General features: G+C 43.5%; 5 protein-coding genes across 7 annotated transcripts; 2 read left to right on the top strand and 3 right to left on the bottom strand.

Annotated features, from left to right (window-relative positions):
- Positions 1 to 651: 651 nt before the first annotated feature.
- Positions 652 to 2,573, bottom strand: LOC27208007 (serine/arginine-rich splicing factor 1B). Its single transcript, XM_016183632.2, has 4 exons — positions 2,292 to 2,573; positions 1,793 to 2,162; positions 1,410 to 1,534; positions 652 to 1,349 (listed from the first exon to the last, which is right to left on the bottom strand). Exons 1-4 carry the CDS (start codon positions 2,453 to 2,455, stop codon positions 1,241 to 1,243), a joined length of 768 nt encoding a protein of 255 aa, XP_016034429.1. The 5' UTR covers positions 2,456 to 2,573; the 3' UTR covers positions 652 to 1,240.
- Positions 2,574 to 2,809: 236 nt separating this feature from the next.
- On the top strand, positions 2,810 to 5,997 carry LOC6727840 (transcription factor Sp2). Its single transcript, XM_016175432.3, has 5 exons — positions 2,810 to 3,106; positions 3,166 to 3,551; positions 3,607 to 5,442; positions 5,504 to 5,705; positions 5,767 to 5,997. Exons 1-5 carry the CDS (start codon positions 2,954 to 2,956, stop codon positions 5,989 to 5,991), a joined length of 2,802 nt encoding a protein of 933 aa, XP_016034427.1. The 5' UTR covers positions 2,810 to 2,953; the 3' UTR covers positions 5,992 to 5,997.
- A 402-nt stretch (positions 5,998 to 6,399) lies between these two features.
- On the bottom strand, positions 6,400 to 9,902 carry LOC6727839. 3 transcript variants are annotated; one of them, XM_016176597.3, is made up of 4 exons: positions 9,339 to 9,898; positions 7,932 to 8,086; positions 7,614 to 7,838; positions 6,400 to 6,524 (listed from the first exon to the last, which is right to left on the bottom strand). In XM_016176597.3, exons 1-3 carry the CDS (start codon positions 9,440 to 9,442, stop codon positions 7,651 to 7,653), a joined length of 447 nt encoding a protein of 148 aa, XP_016034424.1. In that variant the 5' UTR covers positions 9,443 to 9,898; the 3' UTR covers positions 6,400 to 6,524; positions 7,614 to 7,650. The 3 variants fall into 3 exon arrangements, with proteins under 3 accessions (XP_016034424.1, XP_016034425.1, XP_016034426.1); XM_016176598.3 differs by having other exon boundaries at positions 6,400 to 6,576; positions 7,614 to 8,086; positions 9,339 to 9,902; XM_016176599.3 differs by having other exon boundaries at positions 7,614 to 8,086; positions 9,339 to 9,902.
- Positions 9,903 to 9,921: 19 nt separating this feature from the next.
- LOC6727838 (mesencephalic astrocyte-derived neurotrophic factor homolog) lies at positions 9,922 to 11,303 on the top strand. The gene is made up of 4 exons (XM_002103161.4): positions 9,922 to 10,157; positions 10,234 to 10,358; positions 10,445 to 10,586; positions 10,912 to 11,303. Exons 1-4 carry the CDS (start codon positions 10,070 to 10,072, stop codon positions 11,076 to 11,078), a joined length of 522 nt encoding a protein of 173 aa, XP_002103197.1. The 5' UTR covers positions 9,922 to 10,069; the 3' UTR covers positions 11,079 to 11,303.
- LOC6727837 (lysosomal-associated transmembrane protein 4B) lies at positions 11,287 to 17,610 on the bottom strand. Its single transcript, XM_016176596.3, has 4 exons — positions 17,332 to 17,610; positions 12,643 to 12,916; positions 12,430 to 12,583; positions 11,287 to 11,731 (listed from the first exon to the last, which is right to left on the bottom strand). Exons 2-4 carry the CDS (start codon positions 12,883 to 12,885, stop codon positions 11,631 to 11,633), a joined length of 498 nt encoding a protein of 165 aa, XP_016034423.1. The 5' UTR covers positions 12,886 to 12,916; positions 17,332 to 17,610; the 3' UTR covers positions 11,287 to 11,630.
- Positions 17,611 to 18,567: the final 957 nt, after the last annotated feature.

Raw genomic sequence — 18,567 nt, 5'->3', positions numbered from 1 at the left:
GATGATGCACAGCAAATCCGTGAAATGACAACGACAGGGGCGCGAAGGCCAAGAAATACGCGGTTCCCTGGGTGAGCTAGTGTCTGAAGTGCGATCCAAAGAAGGCGACAACAAAGCGTGTGAGCCTGTCCAAGCGAATCCTAATCCCAACCGTTAGGCAGATGCCGAAGAAGGGGCGAGGCTCGAAGAGATGCGGCCGAGTCCGAAACTGTATGCTTTAGTCCTGTCCAAGGGCAACGCAAGTGTTCCTCACCGTCACCGATGCCATCGACATTCTCCTCCTCCAAACATCCGTTAACCTGAACACGACCAAAGTTCACACATAAAATCCTTCAACAATGCGAAATTCCTTTCTCCTCCTCCTCCTCCTCCTCCGAGGTGCGAGTTAGCCATGGGACACTGCATCCCACGTTGTCCTAGCGAAGGGCTCAGGACAATCCTAAATCCAAATCCAATCCTGATTACAATCGAATAAATATTTTCATATTTATAAGATCTATAGACAGGTCCTGCCTTCACTAAATTCAATCCAAATTTATCCAATCCACGCCAAAATCAACATCAAAATATCCTTCTCCTCCTCCACATCCATTAATCCTCATCACTCTCCAAACATAAACGCGCAAAATGGGGAAGAGAAGAAAATAAAAATTAAAGTATTAATAGTTTGCTCATCAATGTGGTTGACATTGCGTTGTGTTCGGATTTCTGTTTCATTTCTTTCTCTCATTACAAACATATTTATTCTGTATCGATGTTTCTTGTTTTCGTTAAGGTAAATTCTAATAAATTATCTTGGAAAACGTGCAGCCAAAATAAGATTTATAATATAATATGTAGGAAGCAGACTGAGCAAAGGCTCAAAATAAAACAAAAGCAAATCAAGGAATGCCGAGCGCTTGTGGCCAAAGAGAATTCCTTGGTTTACAGTTGTCATTTTAGGAGTGTTTTTGTTAAATTTTGCCCGGTGGATTATAGCTTAAGAGAACATTTCTGCTTCTTAGAACGTGTGATAAATTGGAAAAGCAAGTGTTTTTTTAAATATGTTGGCTTCGGTGAGAGTTCTCAACTTGACTGAACAAACTTGATTGGTCGTTGATTTCAATTTACAAATAAATTTACAATTGGGGTATTTGAGGGGTCTTGAACAAATATTGATTGGTATTTCCTAATATAGCTTGCTTTTCCTGTTTCCTGCTCGTTGAAATATTATAGATTAATGGATAATGCTTAGTTGTGTTTAATAGTTAGAACGTGAGCGAGACCTGGAATAGGATTGACGTCGCACTGGGGAGTATGTGGGAGTACCACGACGGCGCGGCCTCGACGAGAATGAGCGCGAACGGGATCTGTTGGGTGGATTCATAGAGTAAATATTAAACAATAAACTTTGGTAATATTTGGTTTACCTGTCGCGGTAGTCACGGCTTCCACCTCCGCCGCTGCCGCCACCACCTCCACCACTGCCGCCACCACCACCGCCTCTGTCGTTATCGCCGCTATCCTCGCGTACGCGAATGTAGGCAACCTCGCCCTAAAGGCAATAAAAATATTAATATAATTTAAAAAGTGTCGACTAATTTAACAAACTATTTTTCAAAACGCAAGAAGAATTGCAAACTATATTTATGCAGCTAAACCAAAATAACTTAATGTCATTCCTGAAATTGCATTTAATTATTCCACCTTGTAAATAATGTATGCTGTCAAAATAAATGCAAAGGTAAATTCTCTACCTTGAAACCCGAATACATTTGAATTTTACAAAGTTGGAACTCGCCAATTTACATACCTCATGCGAACGGAAGCGAGAGTCGTCCAATTTCTTGATTGCGTACTTCATGTCCTCGTGGCGCAGGAACTCAACAACGCCGGAACCATCCTTGTATGTGTCTGCGAAGCAGACGTCGCCGGCCTCGCGCATGTGATCCTTGAGATCTTGCCACGATCCGGAGGCGGGCAGTCCAGTAACCATGACGCGGTACTGCGAGCGCTTGGCTGGCGGTCCGCGTCCGCCCATGCGTCCGCCACCGTCGCGGCTGCGGTCGTTGCGATTGCCGCCGCGGTAACTTCCAGGACCACCGCCCCGGGGGAACTCCACTCGCAGACGATACCCATCGTAGTCGTAGCCGTCGCGCGCCTTCACCGCATCGTCGGCATCGCTGAATTGGGCGAAGGGGCAGACAGAGGATATGGACCATGGTCAAGGAAGGAAGAGAAGCAGTTGTCGCGAATTAGTTGGGTGTCTTCGCCGGGGCGCTGGGCCAGCTGTGTGTATTCGCATTACTCACCGCGCATCTTCGAACTCAACAAAAGCAAATGGCGGCCCACGCCGATTTTTCAGATCGACGAAAGTAACTTTGCCGAACTTGTGGAACAGGTCCTGGATATCCTTGGTGCGTATATCCGGCGGAAGGTTGCCCACATAAATACGGCACTCGTTGCGTGATCCCATTTTCTCCAGTTTAAATCAGACGCTTCAAACTATTTCGATTTTCAGAGAACTTATTTTTGTCACGCTCGCAATGACAAATGGCCGACGCAGTATGACCGTTGGTTCGAGTCGGGGAAATACCTTGGGTTGACAGTATTTATCGATAATTGTATCGTTGATACGAAACTATAGGTGGAAGTTTCGTTGCTCATATCGATAGCTACCCTGTAAGTACTTACTACGGTAAGTTGGAATTAGAATTAACCTTCGAAGGAAATAAATTAAGAAGCTGCCCCAAGCAGCTTCTGGGTTAAAGTTTATAAGGCGGGGAAACATTTTGTCGTTCCTTTCTTTCATATTGTAACAAACCGATAGTTATTGCCAATCACGCCGAGCTGCAATGTATTCGCGCAGTGTCACCACTAAGCGTCGTTCAGACGAAGAAAAGACAACAAATATTTGCATGTGCAATACACTAAACATAAATAGCATTTGGAAAACCACTGAGCCACCGGAAAAATGGCTGCGGCCGGAAGCAACGTTCGCTGCATTAACTACTACGACCTTTGTCGCATCTGCACGGACAGCACCGATCACAAGACGAACATCTACTCACCCGAGGGACGCGCCAAGAATCTGAGCCAAAAGATACTCGAGTGTCTCTCACTGCAGGTCGTAAAAGTGCACCAATCTCCCATTCCTTTTGACTTACAAACCCAAACTTCTTGCAGATCGATGAAAAGGATCGCTTGCCCAAGGTGGTGTGCGCCCAGTGTGTGCAGTTGGTGGAGCAAATCCACGGACTTCGCGCCACTTGCCGTAACTCACAGACCATGCTGAACAACTGTCTCAATATTCGCCCGGCACCAAGCAGCGACAAGCTATACATTCGGGATGCGGTCGATGAAACTGGGAAAAGCCTTAGTGTGGCGCAGACAGCTCCACAAGTTCCTAATGGAGCTCAGCAGTCCGGAAATCTCTTGAACAGCATAATCCAGGCGGTAAACATGCAGCCCCAGCAGCAGTACACCATTACGATGGACAACGGGGTACAGCAGCAGCAGCAGCAGCAGCATCAAGCTATGCCGGAAGTTCAAATAAAAAGCGAAAGACAGACGTGAGTGGGTATTTAATTTCATGAAGATCATCTCAAAAACTTTCTATCCATTTAGTGCTTTGGAAGAGTTTATACGCCTCAAGCCGGACATCAAGATAACGCCGCTGGGGAAAAAGGAGCCCATAACGCCTGCCAAGCCCCAGCAGCAACATTCTCTGCAGTCGCAGACGGTAACGCCTGCAATAAACCCTAGTCAGTTGCAGTTACAACCACAACTAGGCGAGCAACTGCAGCCTCTGTGGCAGCAGATTCAACAACTTCAGCTTCAGCAACAACTACAGCAACTGACCAACCAGCTGCAGGCTACCACTCAGTACTCCGTCGCCCAGGATGATACGTCCAGTTCTGGCGACAGCAAAAAGCCAAAGTTGAACTTTGTGCTCTCTTCGCCTACAGCGCCCCAGTTCACCACTTCGATACCGCAATTCGGTGGCAGTCAGCCGCAAATACAGCTGCAGTTGATGCCAGGTAGCGGGGGAGTGACAAGTGCAGGGACAGTTCCTGCCCAGACGCAGTTAAATGCCGCTGCCCTACTCTCCAGCCTGGCTGGTCCGCAGTCTACTACCAACCTGCTGTCACCAAATAAGTGCTTTCTGCCCATCACCATTCGGGACGAGAATTCGGATCAGCAGATCGTGGCGCACATAGACACCAAGAACTTAGTGTTGCCCACGACATACCAAGTACAGATGAAACTTCAGCCTCAGCTGGCCACTGCCGATGGGCAGCCAATCATGCAGCTGACTCCAACATCAATTCCGGCTACTCTGCAACTGACACCGCAGACGCTGGGCAATCCAGGAAGCGCCTTCCAGGGCACGACGGTGACGCAAAACCAATTTCTGGCGCCGCAGCAACCGACACAGCAACAACCGCTTACCCAACTACCAAGTACGGCACAAGTGACCTCTCAGCAAATCATTAGATCTCCACATACCAGCACCACCAATTCGCAGTTGGTGATACGAAATGTGACCAATATTCCAACGACTCCCACCACGCCCACTAGCAGCAAGGAAGCCCCCACTTTTAAGACGCCTTCACCAAAGCAAAAACCGATGCCATCGCCAAAGAGCAAAAATGCTGTGGGCCCGCCCTCAGGTGGAAGCAATGGTCCGTCCACAAACGAGTTCAAGCGATTGATAACCCAGACAAAGCCACAACCGCAGGTGAAGCAACAGCAGGCCGCAGGACTCTCTGCTTCAGGCGCCCCGAAAGCGACATCAGCAAATCAGGCAGCCATGCAGCGGCTCTCCTCGAATACAACGATTACCAAGGTGCCCAAGCAGCCTGCTTCTTTGCCAGCACCAGCTCCCACATCCAATCCCGCCAAACTGCCCATGCTGAACAAACAGAATATTACAATCAGTCGAATCTCAATGCAGACAGCGCAAAAGCCGCAAAGTAAGCCCTCTACTACAGCGCCAACTCCTGCTTCACAGCCGATTCCTGTGTCCGTTCCCGCCCTCAGCCAAGCACAACCACCACCGCTGGCGGCGCAGCACAAAAAGATCGTACGCAAGCCTCCTGAGGACCAGGACATGTCAGGGCAGAAAGTTAAAGCATCGCGACCACCGCAGCAGATCCTTCCTTCTCCACAGCAGGAAGGACAGAACGCGACTCCTTCTGGGAGCGAAGCGTCCACAACTTCTGGCCTCACATGCCCCACCTGTAAGCGTGAATTTAAAAAGAAAGAACACCTCACCCAACACGTTAAGCTGCACGCGGGCCTGCGACCCTTTAAGTGTTCGGAAGAGGGGTGCGACAAGACCTTCAGCCGAAAAGAACATCTTTCCCGGCACTTAGTATCCCATTCTGGACAAAAGATGTACACGTGCGAGGTGTGCAAAAAGCCCTTCTCGCGAAAGGATAACCTCAATAAGCATAGGCGGTCAGCATTTAGAAACTTCAAGTTAAATTCAACAGAGGTTCATATATATCCTTTCTTTCAGAATTCACACGCAGACATCAACCGAAACTTTATACTGTTGCGATGTTTGCAACAAAAACTTCGCCACCAAGTTGCACTACGAGAAGCATCGGGAGATGCACAAGAAAATTCGACCGGAAAGCGCGGCTCCGGGTGCAACTGCACCGCCTGCAGCAGCACCTGCGCTCACTCACGTCCGTAGCAATGGTCAGGTGCCCAATAAGGTAAGTCCGTAACACTATTCACATTATAAAAGTGCTAATCCGACTTCATATCCCATCCAAGGCGGTTTTCGAAATCAAACAAGAACATTCTGCTCAGCGTCCTCAGCAGGCGCAAACACAGCAGCAGCCGGCCCAGGTAATGCATGTTGTGACTACCCAGGATCTGGCCGGAAACACAATAACGATCACACAAGCTCCCGACTCCAATATGCCCGCATCTCTGGCCAATTACGTGCAGCTCGGCTTTTCTCAGTTCCAGAATCCCAGCGCATCAGCCGCAAAGTAATTAGTTGTTAAGCTCGAGAAGTGAATCCACCTTACCTCGTATCCTAGTCCGCGGTCTATTCCAACATCTGGTCGCCAGTTCCTTGTATTGTATAGTTTTCCTCATCATTTTCTTTGTGCAATATTATTTATAGCAAATTTGAAGCGCGTTTACACGTTTCATTTATTTCCTTAACTTATTTTAATTTTATATGCGTTATTTTTTTATCAGTAAATCGCAAAAGTTTTATTAGCATAAGTCCCTAGAGCGTTTGTGTAAAGATTCCTATTTTAAGGATAATTGTAAGGCATTGTAAATATCTGTGTATCTATTATGTATGTATGTACAAGCTGTAGCTGTAAACAATGGTAAAATACCTTTTTTGGGTGAACAAAATGATTCCATTGCAAAAATAAATATAATGTATAATTTATGGCAAAAAAATTAATGTGTATTTCGTTTGGTATTGCATAGGAGCCTTCAGTTTTGTAGCGCTATAAAGCAGATGGCAGGCCCCAATGTTTACGCAAATATTTTTGGTAAGACTCTTCTCGCTGAAAGTATGAATATCAGACGGTTATTTTATTCCAGGGGTCGGCCAGATTTCTGAAAGATTTTCGAAAGAGCACGTAATCTAAATCTACCATGCGAACAAACGAAAAACAAATGCAAGCATGTTTCCCATCGGTTTCCGAATCCAAATTTATTAGCATTTAAGAATACCAATTCCAATGAATTTTGTGTTTACGCATTTAATTTGTGGAAAATCCACTTGTCAGGCGATTTTTAATACTTGGCGTGGTCTGTATCATTATATGTATTACAGGAAAAGCTAACACTTACAGTGTAGGTTTACAATTTGAATGGAAGACTTCAGCAAGCGCGAAACAGACACTCGAGGTGTATTATACATAAAATTCTTTGGCCTTACAAATACAATTGCTATCAACTACAAACAAAGAAACAATTAGCAACTGCAAAGGATAGCAATAGGACATGGCAGAGCTACAGTGACGTCATAAGACAGATAGCACCGAGGTGAGTGATATGTGACTGACATACATGTAAGTAGTCCATGAATGTGTGGTTTGTTAATGCTGATTTGGCTTATCAAACAATGGAATTATTATCAAACTCTTACGGCATCATAAAGATATAAGTGGAAGAAGCAGAAATCTAGCAATACTATTGAAAACGATATTTGCCTTATGTTAAAGAAAAGGGTCTTAAATCCTATTTCAATGCCAATTAAAATTTTGAGTATTTCTAAAGTTGTAAACAATTAACATAGAACATAAAGAAAACAAGTGCTTCAATTATATTTTTGAGATTTTAACAAATAAATAAATATTGGTTTAATACTGTTAAAAAACCACAATCATCTTTATGGGAAAATGTTTCTAAAGCCCACGATCAACAAGAACTTGTAGTGAAATTATAATGATACTCAACGCATTAACAAACGAAGGAGTGAAAGCGTGTTGCTACTGCAGCGAAGTGATTTAGATGGGTGCGGAATCCAACAAACTAATTAAAACTACAGGTGAGGGGATTAGGGTCGTGCGGTGTTAGGACTAAAGACGCCCGCCACCGAACTTGAATCTATGCGATTGAAGAAAGAATGCATTCAATAAGAGAACTACCTTGGGGATCATGGGATCTTTGGGATTCTTCTCCCAATCAGTTGTAGCTCAGGGCAAACTGGTTGACCTTCTGTACATCGCCCCACACCTGTACCGCCTGGATGTCGGACAGGGAGAAGAGGGTCTCGTACTCGGTTATGAAATTGTGGCCCGAATCCCTACCCTGGTACACCCGCATCATGGAATTTGCGTAGTCGAAGGCGAACTCAAGGCAAAATGAGGACTCTGTGGATGAAAGTTGGAGCGCCTCGTCAATTTCGGTTATAATGCGGGCAAAGCTCTCTGTCATATTGGGGTTCTTATCGCTAGCTCCTGTACCGTCGAAGATGTTCAGGTACTTCTCCTGGTGCAGGCTGCTCCACTCGCCGTTCCGCTTATAGTTCTCGATAATCGTCTGTGTGGGAATCACCACCTTGAAGTGGTATGTGATGTTGTCCGTGCAGTCCGGACTGTTGACAAAGTTCACCGAGAATCTGTGGCGGAGGTAAACATACATATGTTTGTTAAAAAAATCTGGTGTGTATGTCTTCTCACTTAAGTGCTAATGATGATCTACGCTTATTTTATAGTCAATTTATAAGAAATAACTTAATAAGTGCCTAGCGACATAATACACACTATGGTGAAAGGCGGTGAATACCAATGTATGAATGAACTAATATAATATGCATAATAAAACCACTAACACTAATAGTTCCCCCGCTTAAAGTGCTATAACTTATCACATATTGGTGCTAATGACGTCGTTATTTGAATGTTTGACCCCCCATTTCAAGCGCTTAGTCATCATAATTGTTTGAATGGCACATGCTGGTTCGGTGAGTTTTTTTTACATTTTTGGGGACCGGAGCTCCCCATTAATAGTGAGTGTGAGTTGGCGCGAAAACGTGCAGCGCATTCAAGGAACGGAATTGAAATTTTCAGCGATTTATTGTTAAAAATCCGTTAGTCAAGCTATGGCATTTCCAGTAAAATATTCCCCTTATCGAAGTACAAGAACTACTTGTGTCACGGAATACTATCATGACACATTTAGGAAGCTATCACTAGAACCTTATCGATCTAAAGAACAGATAAGAAATGTATTGTTTTGATTTACCAATTGCGTTGAATTTGTTCAATTAGAAACCCGGATTCTTGAGTGATGTAACTGATGGTTCTGATTAATGGACATAATTTGACCATTCATTCATAAGCTGATTAACAACTTCCCACCCTCAAGCATACATAATTCATGGTATTCTTCTTTGCCATCCAACTGCTTTGTTGTTTTCTTGGTAGCCGGCATCTTCAGCGCGTGTCTGATTCAATTTTAGTCTGGTGATGTCATATACGATGGACTTGATACAGTAAAACCAGACGAATACGTATACATCTGGCAGAGATTGCTTTATGGTCCCATCACCACCTGCCTTATCGCCCTAATAGATCATAAACTCATAAGAGGTCTTTGGAATTTCTAAAAAAAAACATCATCTGGCAGAAGAAGTATAAATTATTTAAATTCATTAGCCCATTTGCATGTTTTTTGTGTGCGCCATAAATTGCTCGCGAGTTTTGTGAGTATTTCGTCTAATCGGGTCACATACGTAAACGATTTTTAGGGCACTATATTTATATTTTCAGCACGCAAAGAGGCAATTTCTCCACCTCAGTTCGCGGGAAGTGGCTAATCGATTTTCTTAAAGTTCTCGGAATTTAATAGCCAAATATCAAAGAACTCACTGCTGGGGATCCTGGAGCAGGTTGCCGCTGACGGACAAACGGGTTACTCGATCCGAGGTACTGGCATTGGTGGGCAGCACGGCAAAGAACTTTACATCAGGCATTTTAAACGCTTTATTATGATGCGCTGCTTCTTTTCCGTTTTATTTTTAGCAAGGTGTGTAATTGCAAATTATATCCGGATAATTGTAAATACGTTTGCTGTGGCAGTTGCCAACGGTTACAATAACTCCAAATAGCCGGGGGAGTAGTTAGCACTTGGACGACTTGGTCAATACTGTTGGCGGTTACACAGATACGGGGCTATTTTAAGGGAACTGGAAGAGGATTAAGTCCAAGACGACGTCACGGGCAAAGTGCGTCCGAGCATATTTGTTCCGCTTTAACTAATTTAAATAATTCCCAGACGCGCAGTTCCGTTCGCTTTCGCGCGTGATTGAAAACTGAGCAGGAATGCCTCTGCGCAAAACGGAGCAGCTGAGCGATCCCCACACCTGTTAGCCAGTAAATTCCGGACACCGATAGTATGACCATATCGGTGATTTCCCAATTTGAAAACGTGGCGCAGCCCCGCCGATAAATGAGTACTTTTATCGATGCCTTGCCTATCGCTAAACACCCATATCTACGGCCACCTAACGCTAACAATTCGGGGACAAAATCAAATCGCAGGCAAAGAATTAAGTTTAGTTAATTAAAGTACGCTCAAGCACACTTAAAGTAATAACAAAATGAAGACGTGGCACATGGTGGTAGTGATCGGCTTCCTGGCGACGTTGGCCCAAACGTCGCTGGCCCTGAAAGAGGAGGACTGCGAAGGTATGTGGTTGGCCACGTAAGTGGTTGAGATGTTCTCGAACAGATTTTCACCGGGCTCCATTCTTTCGTTCCGCAGTTTGCGTCAAGACGGTTAGGCGGTTCGCAGATTCGCTGGACGACTCCACCAAGAAGGACTACAAACAGATCGAAACGGCCTTCAAAAAGTTCTGCAAAGCGCAGAAAAACAAGGAACACAGATTCGTGAGTAGCCGGCAAACAAGTGCCGCCCCCTCTCCCTCACTCCTTATTCTTTGGGAAAAATGATACACGTATGCGTTTCTTTGTAGTGCTACTACCTCGGCGGCCTGGAAGAATCCGCCACGGGCATCCTCAACGAGCTGAGCAAACCCCTCAGTTGGTCCATGCCAGCTGAGAAGATCTGCGAGAAGCTGAAGAAGAAGGACGCGCAAATCTGCGACCTTCGCTATGGTAAATATTTTAGTTAGGAACTATGTACAGTGTGGGTATACAGAATTCTGTATGAAGCATTTAGCATTTCTTAGCCAAAGAAAAGAATCTGAATTTAGGAACTAAATTTTTTATGTATGCTTTACTATTAAAGCATAGCTTGTTAAATTATTTAGTGGTAACTATCATACAATTAAAAATTTTATCAGATTTTCCATCTTTTACTAAGAGTTAATCAATAAGAAATATAAACTCTTAACTTGACTTAACATTTAGCTTTCCTGTCGCTGTCCTTCGCCTAAATATACTTCCATAAACATATATTTATGTGGATTATTTATTGCAGAGAAACAGATCGATCTGAACAGCGTGGACCTGAAGAAGCTGAAGGTACGCGACCTGAAGAAAATCCTCAACGACTGGGACGAGAGCTGTGACGGTTGCCTGGAGAAGGGCGACTTCATCAAGCGCATCGAGGAGCTGAAGCCCAAGTACTCGCGCAGCGAGCTGTAGAGCTCAGTCAGTTACTTGTGTAGTTACATGCAACACGCCCACTTAGCTAAAACAACAACCACATGAAACGCCCCCTACACATCCATATTTTTAGTTAATTTACAATTTTGATAGACTTTGAGAGAATTGAATATAACTATATATGCCTAATGATAAAACCTATATTTTGAAATAAAAAACAACAAACACACAAGACCTCGTGCTCTCAAACGGTTGATAAATAAACAGTTTTTGTTTTTATTTTTGTTATTAGTTTTCGGTTCTTGAACTCCTCTTTCACAATTACAAGTATTACGTACAAATTACAACAGAAATTCACATAATATCTGGATTAAAGTTTTATTTAAATGTTAAATACATAATTCCATTGCACTTAATGCCACGGGCCGCGTAAATTCGATGTGAGCGAAGGGCTGGCTCGCCTCAACTAAATTAAAATTATTAGTTAGACATAATCACTAAAAACGAACATAAGAAGCTAGGATGAAGATGTGTGGGTGGTGGATTCTGCTTCTAGAATGCAATTTCTGATGAATAGTGCTCCTGGAGATCCTAGCGACGGTACGGCTGCTTGTTGTAACGACCGCGCTCGTTCTCCTCGGACAGGTTGGCGTATTCACTATAGACCACGCACCAGCAGTAGGTCATGATCGCTGAAAGATGCAGGAGGAACATTGGGTTAGGGCATGTGCGCGCAAAAGAATGCTGTCATTTTATATTCTACATATATCCTATTTTACACGGTGTAATGTAAATTGACTTTTAACTCGTATATGGTTCCTTTTCGGTAAAGGCTCTTTGCTTCTTGCTTCGGCAGAACTTATACTAAGATAAAGGCTTTATTTTTATTAAAGGTAGATATATGTATTTAAATTTGTATATTTATATATATTTTTTTTTATTTCCGAGTCCTAATATCATTTTTCAAAGGTAAAAAAACGAGGAATATATGTCTAAACCTGAAGCATTCACAATGTCATTCGTTTCTTCAACATTAATACCGCTGAATTAATACATTTTAATTTGTTTGATTAATTTAATGATATTATTAAACACTCGTAAAGCTTCACCAATAAACTCCTAACAAAGTGCTGCAGCGGACATTTTTACAAATGGCATCAACAAGCCACTTTGCGCCTCATTAGCTTGCACCACCCGGCAAGTTCCCTCCAAAAACCTCTAGTCTGCGGCGCCGGGCACTTCTGTTTTCAGCACACGGGCAATCATGGCATGATAAATGCGTCTATAAATTAAAAACGGCTCGCAATAACCGCCATCCGGTGCTAAAAACCGCACATGGAGAAGTAGCAAGCCCCCCTATTTTCCACCAACCAAAACGGAGTGCACTTACCGCAGACAATTAGGCCGAAGATCAGCCAGAGGACGCCCGTCAGCACGTAGCCGTCGATGAAGAAGACGATGCCCGTGTAGATGACGGAGATCAGCAGACCGATGGCAATCATAATGCCGAGGACCACCCATGGAACCATCAGGAAGTGGTTTCGCTGGAACATAAATAGAGATTCTTATTATGTGCATTCAATTAAATTAGCTAAGTACACACCTTCAGGGCACCTATGATCATGAGCAGCGATATCAAGATCGTCATGCACAAATTGATGACTAGAATTATCTTCACAATGTCATTGGGGATGAAGTCAAAGATTATCGTCTTGAAGTGCACCCGCGTCGTGAAGATCACCACGATGGTGATGATCGACAGGACTATCGCCAGTATGCCCGACATAACGGAGCCATTCCGGGTCGATTGGCACAAACAGCACGAATTTAACAGGGGCTTCGGCATTTTGGCAAATCTATAATGTGATGATTACCAGCTGAAAATATTAAGAAATACAATTATCAATCTCAAGTACCATTTTGAACTCATATGAACTTCAAAGTATAACAACCCAGCAGTCTTTAATATTCTGTGCTTTTTGGTAGTGAGTAAGTTCTAGGTTATACCCCATAGATATGTTTTGTAAACTCAATTGAAATATCCCAAATATTGCAAAACCAAAGACAACCAATACTACAACATTAAAATCCCACAGTTTGACCAGTTGTGACGTCAAGCTCACGAATACAAATGTTTATTAAACAAATGTGCTTTAAAAATAGAAGGAACGAAGAAAACAATGGACAGAAAGCGTGAAATACTTGAAAGACGTAAGCTTTATATTTATGGAAGCTTTAAAATAAATTAACGACACGAATGACTAATCAATCGTACTATTCCTGCAGGGATTCGAGCTGAAATGGCAGTAGAGATGGCGAGCTTGGGAAAGTTTATATCATCGGCGCATGCGCACACGATCGACGGAACTGGAATATGTGGGTTGCACCCATCTATCCAGATAGCGAAATAGCGCCACCGGGCATTGTCATTAAATTAATCAAACGCTTAACGTGCCTCGGACCGGGCTGCAGATTGATGTGGCGCATGTTGGCACTTGCAAATGCCGCTGCAGCTGGCTTGCAACCATTGGATGCGGGCACTTGTGTATCCATGTGATATATCTGATGTATACATGTGCCTCACGGCGGTCTTGGATGAGATAATCACATGCCAAAATGTCTTGTCTTACATGGAAACGCTTTGAGTCATTATAGAAAGGCTGGCTGGGAAGTGCCTTGGGCAAACAGCTAAAGTTCAGCCAACGGATACAGAGATACAGATACAGATACCATTTGTATGTAAAGCTCATTTCCGTTGAGTTTCACACCTCAAACGATCTACAACACAGCGAAGAGATGCGAACAATCTGGGCAACAGAAGTGTTATACAAATTGCGCAATTATCAGGGGCGGCGGAGAGGGAGCGTGCCGAAGATCACATCGCATTCTTTAAATTATAGCAGTTCGAAAACTTTTTTTTATAGTTTCGTCACAAACTGGCGGCGGGGCTGATAAACCGGACATATGGCGCATTAACATGCCGTTTTCACGCGTTTCGCACGGGTTTTCAACTCAGGCGATCTCCACGTTTGCGTCTGTTTATAAATGGTACCTCAATTGGATACAGATCCGAGCAGAAAGCATTTGTCTGGTTTCTACAACTCAGACAGACATCTTGGGTTACTTTCTGCGGCTATGCGATATCGCTGTTTTGACCTGGTTAGAAGAACCAAACCAAGTAAAGCTAAGACACTTTAGACCTCGGCGAACAATTAGAGTCTTTTTCATATCAGTGGAAAGGGGTAGACAACCTCGATATGTAAGCGATCAGCCCACTCATTCATTCATTGGCGTTAATATTCGCAATGAACTCATCTAATGCTGACGTTGACTTCCGCTCGCCTCACACAAAGTGGTTTTACTATGTGTATATATAGGCGTGACTCGCAGCTTTTGGAGTCAAGTTCAAGTCATGGCGTGGGCGACTCTTTCCGAGGAATTCGTGGCTCCACTTGACGTAGGCTTGGAGTCTTGGAAAGTCTTCTGACTTGACAAGTGCAACTGGGCAGTTGGACGTGCACTACGTAGATGGATGGAGTTGCTTTGCGTCTGAAGTGTGATGGTGTGGGAGTAAAAGTGTGGCGGATGCTGCCGGTTTTGTGAAAGGTAAAGTTTGTCGACAAACAAATTAAAAGGCATTGGGAATGCACTTACTCAAGCATGAAATTTTGACGTTTTTCATGGAATACATCATTATTTTATATTTATTTTAAATAGAAAGTGGCTTTGGAAAATGCAAACCAGAAAAAGAAAAACAAAAAACATTTACCGCAGGCTAATAATAATGGTAGAATGGTCTACGAACATAGTGATATTGTAATTATTGTTATTACTTTATATGAGATAACACCCATCAATAAAAATGTATAATAAAAATTATTTTAACTACAAGTATCTACAATAAAATTCAAATTATAAAAACAATATCATAAACATTTATCGTATGCCATTAACCATAAGCTGACCCATTTGTCTAGTACAGCGAAGTGAAAATAATGTTCATATAAATCATTTCAATTGCCATTGCCTTTATGCTTGTGGAAAATGTGTTCAATCCACAAGTAAATGCTAATTTTCGTGTGCAATGAGCGCGTGTCCAGCTTTTACATATATGTATCTGACAGATACTTTTTTGTTTGCGGCTATCATCTGTTGTCGTGGGCCGCAAAACGAAGCCAAAGCCAATTATTCTCGGCTTTGGCTGTTGTTGACTTTATCGCCATTCGAACTTTTGTGACCCTGCTGCCCGCTGAACACCGCAAATCCACTCGGCAATTAGTTTGCGCTTCAACGCGTAATTAAGTTTGACATTTTTCTGCGCTACTTTTTGCGCCAGGCACAAAAGATATCGAAAAGACAAAGGCATTTTGTATGTGGCTGGAAATTGCTCAATCTACAATCTTCGACAGAAAGTGGGAGCTCACTTGAGTGGCCGGGTCTGGTTTTTTTTTTTTCATTTATTTAGGTCCATTTGAAACCGGTAGAAATCGTTCTACCAAATTTGACAGGTCCAAAGCACGCGGCATGTTTGCTTTTTTTATTTTTTTTGGTTTCTGCTATTCCAGCTCCCACTTGACTTTTTGTCTTTGATTTTTTGTCAAATTGGCTTTTTTCCGCGGCTTTTTAAACATTACTCGACTTGCCATATAAATCAATTAAAACCGTTGCAGCTGCAAACTCAATTGCAGCCTTTGAAGTTTTCATTTGCCGAACAAGATTTTGTAATTACTAGTGGCAGCGGCGTCTTTTAGACGAAAGATACAAATGTGCGCGCATCCATGAGATACTTTTCGTTCTGTCGACACTACATAGTTTTCAGGGTCAATGAAGCCGCGACATTGGACGCGATCAAAAACTCAATTTTCGGGGATCTTTCGGATTTTGGGCTTTCGTTTTCCCAGCCAAACGAAAGTTAACTCATAAACAGATCGCCCATCAAAATGATTCATATATAAAAACACGAAACACTTATTAATAGATCACAAGGTCGCGAGCATCTAGAAATCTAGAGAGTCGACAAAAGCAGTGGAACTTTTGGAACAGCTCTCACAATCTCTGATCAGTGGCTGTCTGGGGTCAGGAATGGGACTCTACCTTATGATTTTGTAGCACCTGTTCGTCGAGAATTCTACGGCCATGTGCCATTTCGCATGGCGTAGGTGTGCGAACGCCTTGGCTTGTTCTGCCAGAATGTTTTTTGACAAATAAAATTTGGTGGCGTTATCTGTTGCCTTGTAAATTGAGTAACCTTCACATTGTTCATTTTTCACTGCTTCCAAGTGGATGCGCGTCACTGAACTTCGCCAAATGGGGGATTTGGAAACGGTTTTGTCTTGAAGACCGTTTATTTACCTTCATAATTACTTCCCAGGAGGAGTGGCCACTTAAGATTCAATGAACGACGCTTTCATTTGGGGCTTTGATGTGATTTTTATGGTTCGCGACTGAGGCGAATAGCCAAAATGTGGCTACGTATATTACGTATACGCCCCCGCACACCTGAACTCTGTGCTGGATGGCCCACTTATCCCTAAACTCGCAACGTGTTCAACTTGAGATCTCCAAGAAAGGCAAAGGAGAAGGCTTTCAGGTTGTCGCCGATCGCAGACTTTCAATGTCAGTTCGCCATTCTGACATCACCGAGTGCATCGACTATACAGATCGCTATGCCTGCAGCAAACAGACTGACTCTGTTTTCATTCAGATGCATTCATTTTCTCAGCCAATTTGGGTCAGCGATCACTAAATGCAAACAAACAGTGGCATTATTGTTTTCCAATTATTTATACGCTGCGGTTTTCTCAATTTTACCGCAGCTTTTGCGGGCGCTCAGAAAAGTAAAAAAGTCAGGGGGTTCAGCTATCAGCGATCATTTGAATATTGAAATTACTGGACGGCCAGCAGCGACAGCTTAATGAAATTGAATATATTTTGTATAAATAAGCACACACAACCGCAAGGCAGACGAGCGCGCCTCAAGTCGGGTAACTGGCTGTATAGTATAGATAGGTATACGAGTATATGGCTACTGGGGGCTACCTACTCCTCCCACTCCTCACGCCGCCCTTCCCCGAGAAACACTTCTGTTTGATCACACATATGCATATGTATCCACCTCCGGCGGCCAGCTGCTCGCCTGTTATTTCAATTTCGAGGCGATCGTTTATCACTCGATTTGCATGCGACGGCGATCGATTGATCTCCCGATCCGCCCAATCGGCTGCCAACTGCCTGCATTTCTCCGCTGATAATGTCAGTCAGTCTCCTGGCAGCCAGCCATATATTCACTTACACTTTCTAATTTATTTTTGATTTGATGGTGCGGCACTGCTAAATGCAGTCGAGGGAAATCGATTTGATTCCGCTGGTTCGGGTGCCTCGTAACTAATTATTCTCATATATTTGATATTTGCCTCCACCAAGTGCGTTGCGTTGCGAGGCGATTTGGATCCGACGACTTGCGCGCGATTTCGATGTGTGTGCGACGGGTTTCACGGAGCGACTGAAAACGCGGGCTGCTGCCGCCAACGTGAGAGCCGACTCGCGATCGCGATTTTTCACATCTGCGAGCGTTTGTTGATTTTTCCGCTCGTTCTCGGCTAGCTGGCTGAAAAGTTCTCAAAACTTGGACGCTGTTTTTAGTTAAGACAGCTTTTGCGTGGCCGGCAAGGAGCTTTCTCCGAAACAGAAACAGCAGAAACCAGTTAGGCGATTGGATGGCCCTCGCTGCTCTGCTGTTCCGGCATGAAGATATCAAGCACTTGGTCAAACAATGGTGGGGCGATCTTCTACAGCGCATTGCACTAGCCAAGCCAAACAAATCAGTGGACGTTCTCATTACATCCGTGTTGTTTTCCTCGTTGAAGGAGCTCGAGATTCCAGCCGAAGATACATCCGCACGCCATGACCCCATCTGCCTTTATTGGCCATGAATAAGATAGTACACTGTGGCACAATGTATGAAGATCTATGTGAAAACAGACAGGTATTCGAACAGATAAAAGTCAAAGTATTTAAGTTCCAATGACTTAGTTTACCAGTCTTGCGCTTAATTCGTTGTTGCTATTTTCAATCTTTTCTTATACATAAATAAAATAAAATTAAACTAAAACTGAAACTGAAATTTTATTTAGCAGCGTGTTTTTCTCTGTGCATCTGCCAGTCGTTAGTGGCCAGGTTTTTGGTCATTTATTCCGTAAAAGGTAAACGCTAGCATTCGACTTATTGGCATCTAGGCGATAGTTTTGTGGGCCAAGCTGTGGCATGCAACTACTTTCATATTTATCAAATCGTGCCATTTCCAAGTATCCATAATCCATTGTATGCAAATTTCAGCATGACTCAAGGCAAATTAAATACCTCATTAGGGCATGCTTAAATCAGGCCAGGAAGTTTAGTAGGTGGCATCCAGCGCCCTATTTAAAATCCGATTTTAAAGATCTGAGGTTTATATTTAACATTCTTGAGCTATACTTATGGGGATTGCTCTGGGCTTATCAATCTTTATATCTCTCTCTTCGGCGCCCAT

This window comes from Drosophila simulans, chromosome 3R (genome assembly GCF_016746395.2).
Source record: "Drosophila simulans strain w501 chromosome 3R, Prin_Dsim_3.1, whole genome shotgun sequence".
NCBI lineage: Eukaryota > Metazoa > Arthropoda > Insecta > Diptera > Drosophilidae > Drosophila > Drosophila simulans.
This window is presented reverse-complemented; position numbering and strand designations above follow the sequence as displayed.

Coding starts and splice junctions, on each gene's coding strand:
- LOC6727839 (XM_016176598.3), bottom strand. CDS start 9,442: ATGCCTGATGTAAAGTTCTTTGCCGTGCTGCCCACCAATGCCAGTACC. Junction 8,087..9,338: donor CTGCTCCAGGATCCCCAGCA/GTGAGTTCTTTG, acceptor CCTCCGCCACAG/ATTCTCGGTGAACTTTGTCA.
- LOC6727837 (XM_016176596.3), bottom strand. CDS start 12,885: ATGCCGAAGCCCCTGTTAAATTCGTGCTGTTTGTGCCAATCGACCCGG. Junction 12,584..12,642: donor TGATCATAGGTGCCCTGAAG/GTGTGTACTTAG, acceptor TTTATGTTCCAG/CGAAACCACTTCCTGATGGT. Junction 11,732..12,429: donor CTTCGGCCTAATTGTCTGCG/GTAAGTGCACTC, acceptor TGCATCTTTCAG/CGATCATGACCTACTGCTGG.
- LOC6727840 (XM_016175432.3), top strand. CDS start 2,954: ATGGCTGCGGCCGGAAGCAACGTTCGCTGCATTAACTACTACGACCTT. Junction 3,107..3,165: donor TCGAGTGTCTCTCACTGCAG/GTCGTAAAAGTG, acceptor AACTTCTTGCAG/ATCGATGAAAAGGATCGCTT. Junction 5,706..5,766: donor ATGGTCAGGTGCCCAATAAG/GTAAGTCCGTAA, acceptor ATCCCATCCAAG/GCGGTTTTCGAAATCAAACA.
- LOC6727838 (XM_002103161.4), top strand. CDS start 10,070: ATGAAGACGTGGCACATGGTGGTAGTGATCGGCTTCCTGGCGACGTTG. Junction 10,359..10,444: donor AAAACAAGGAACACAGATTC/GTGAGTAGCCGG, acceptor GTTTCTTTGTAG/TGCTACTACCTCGGCGGCCT. Junction 10,587..10,911: donor AATCTGCGACCTTCGCTATG/GTAAATATTTTA, acceptor TATTTATTGCAG/AGAAACAGATCGATCTGAAC.
- LOC27208007 (XM_016183632.2), bottom strand. CDS start 2,455: ATGGGATCACGCAACGAGTGCCGTATTTATGTGGGCAACCTTCCGCCG. Junction 2,163..2,291: donor GTTGAGTTCGAAGATGCGCG/GTGAGTAATGCG, acceptor CGCCCAATTCAG/CGATGCCGACGATGCGGTGA. Junction 1,535..1,792: donor CTCGCTTCCGTTCGCATGAG/GTATGTAAATTG, acceptor TATTGCCTTTAG/GGCGAGGTTGCCTACATTCG.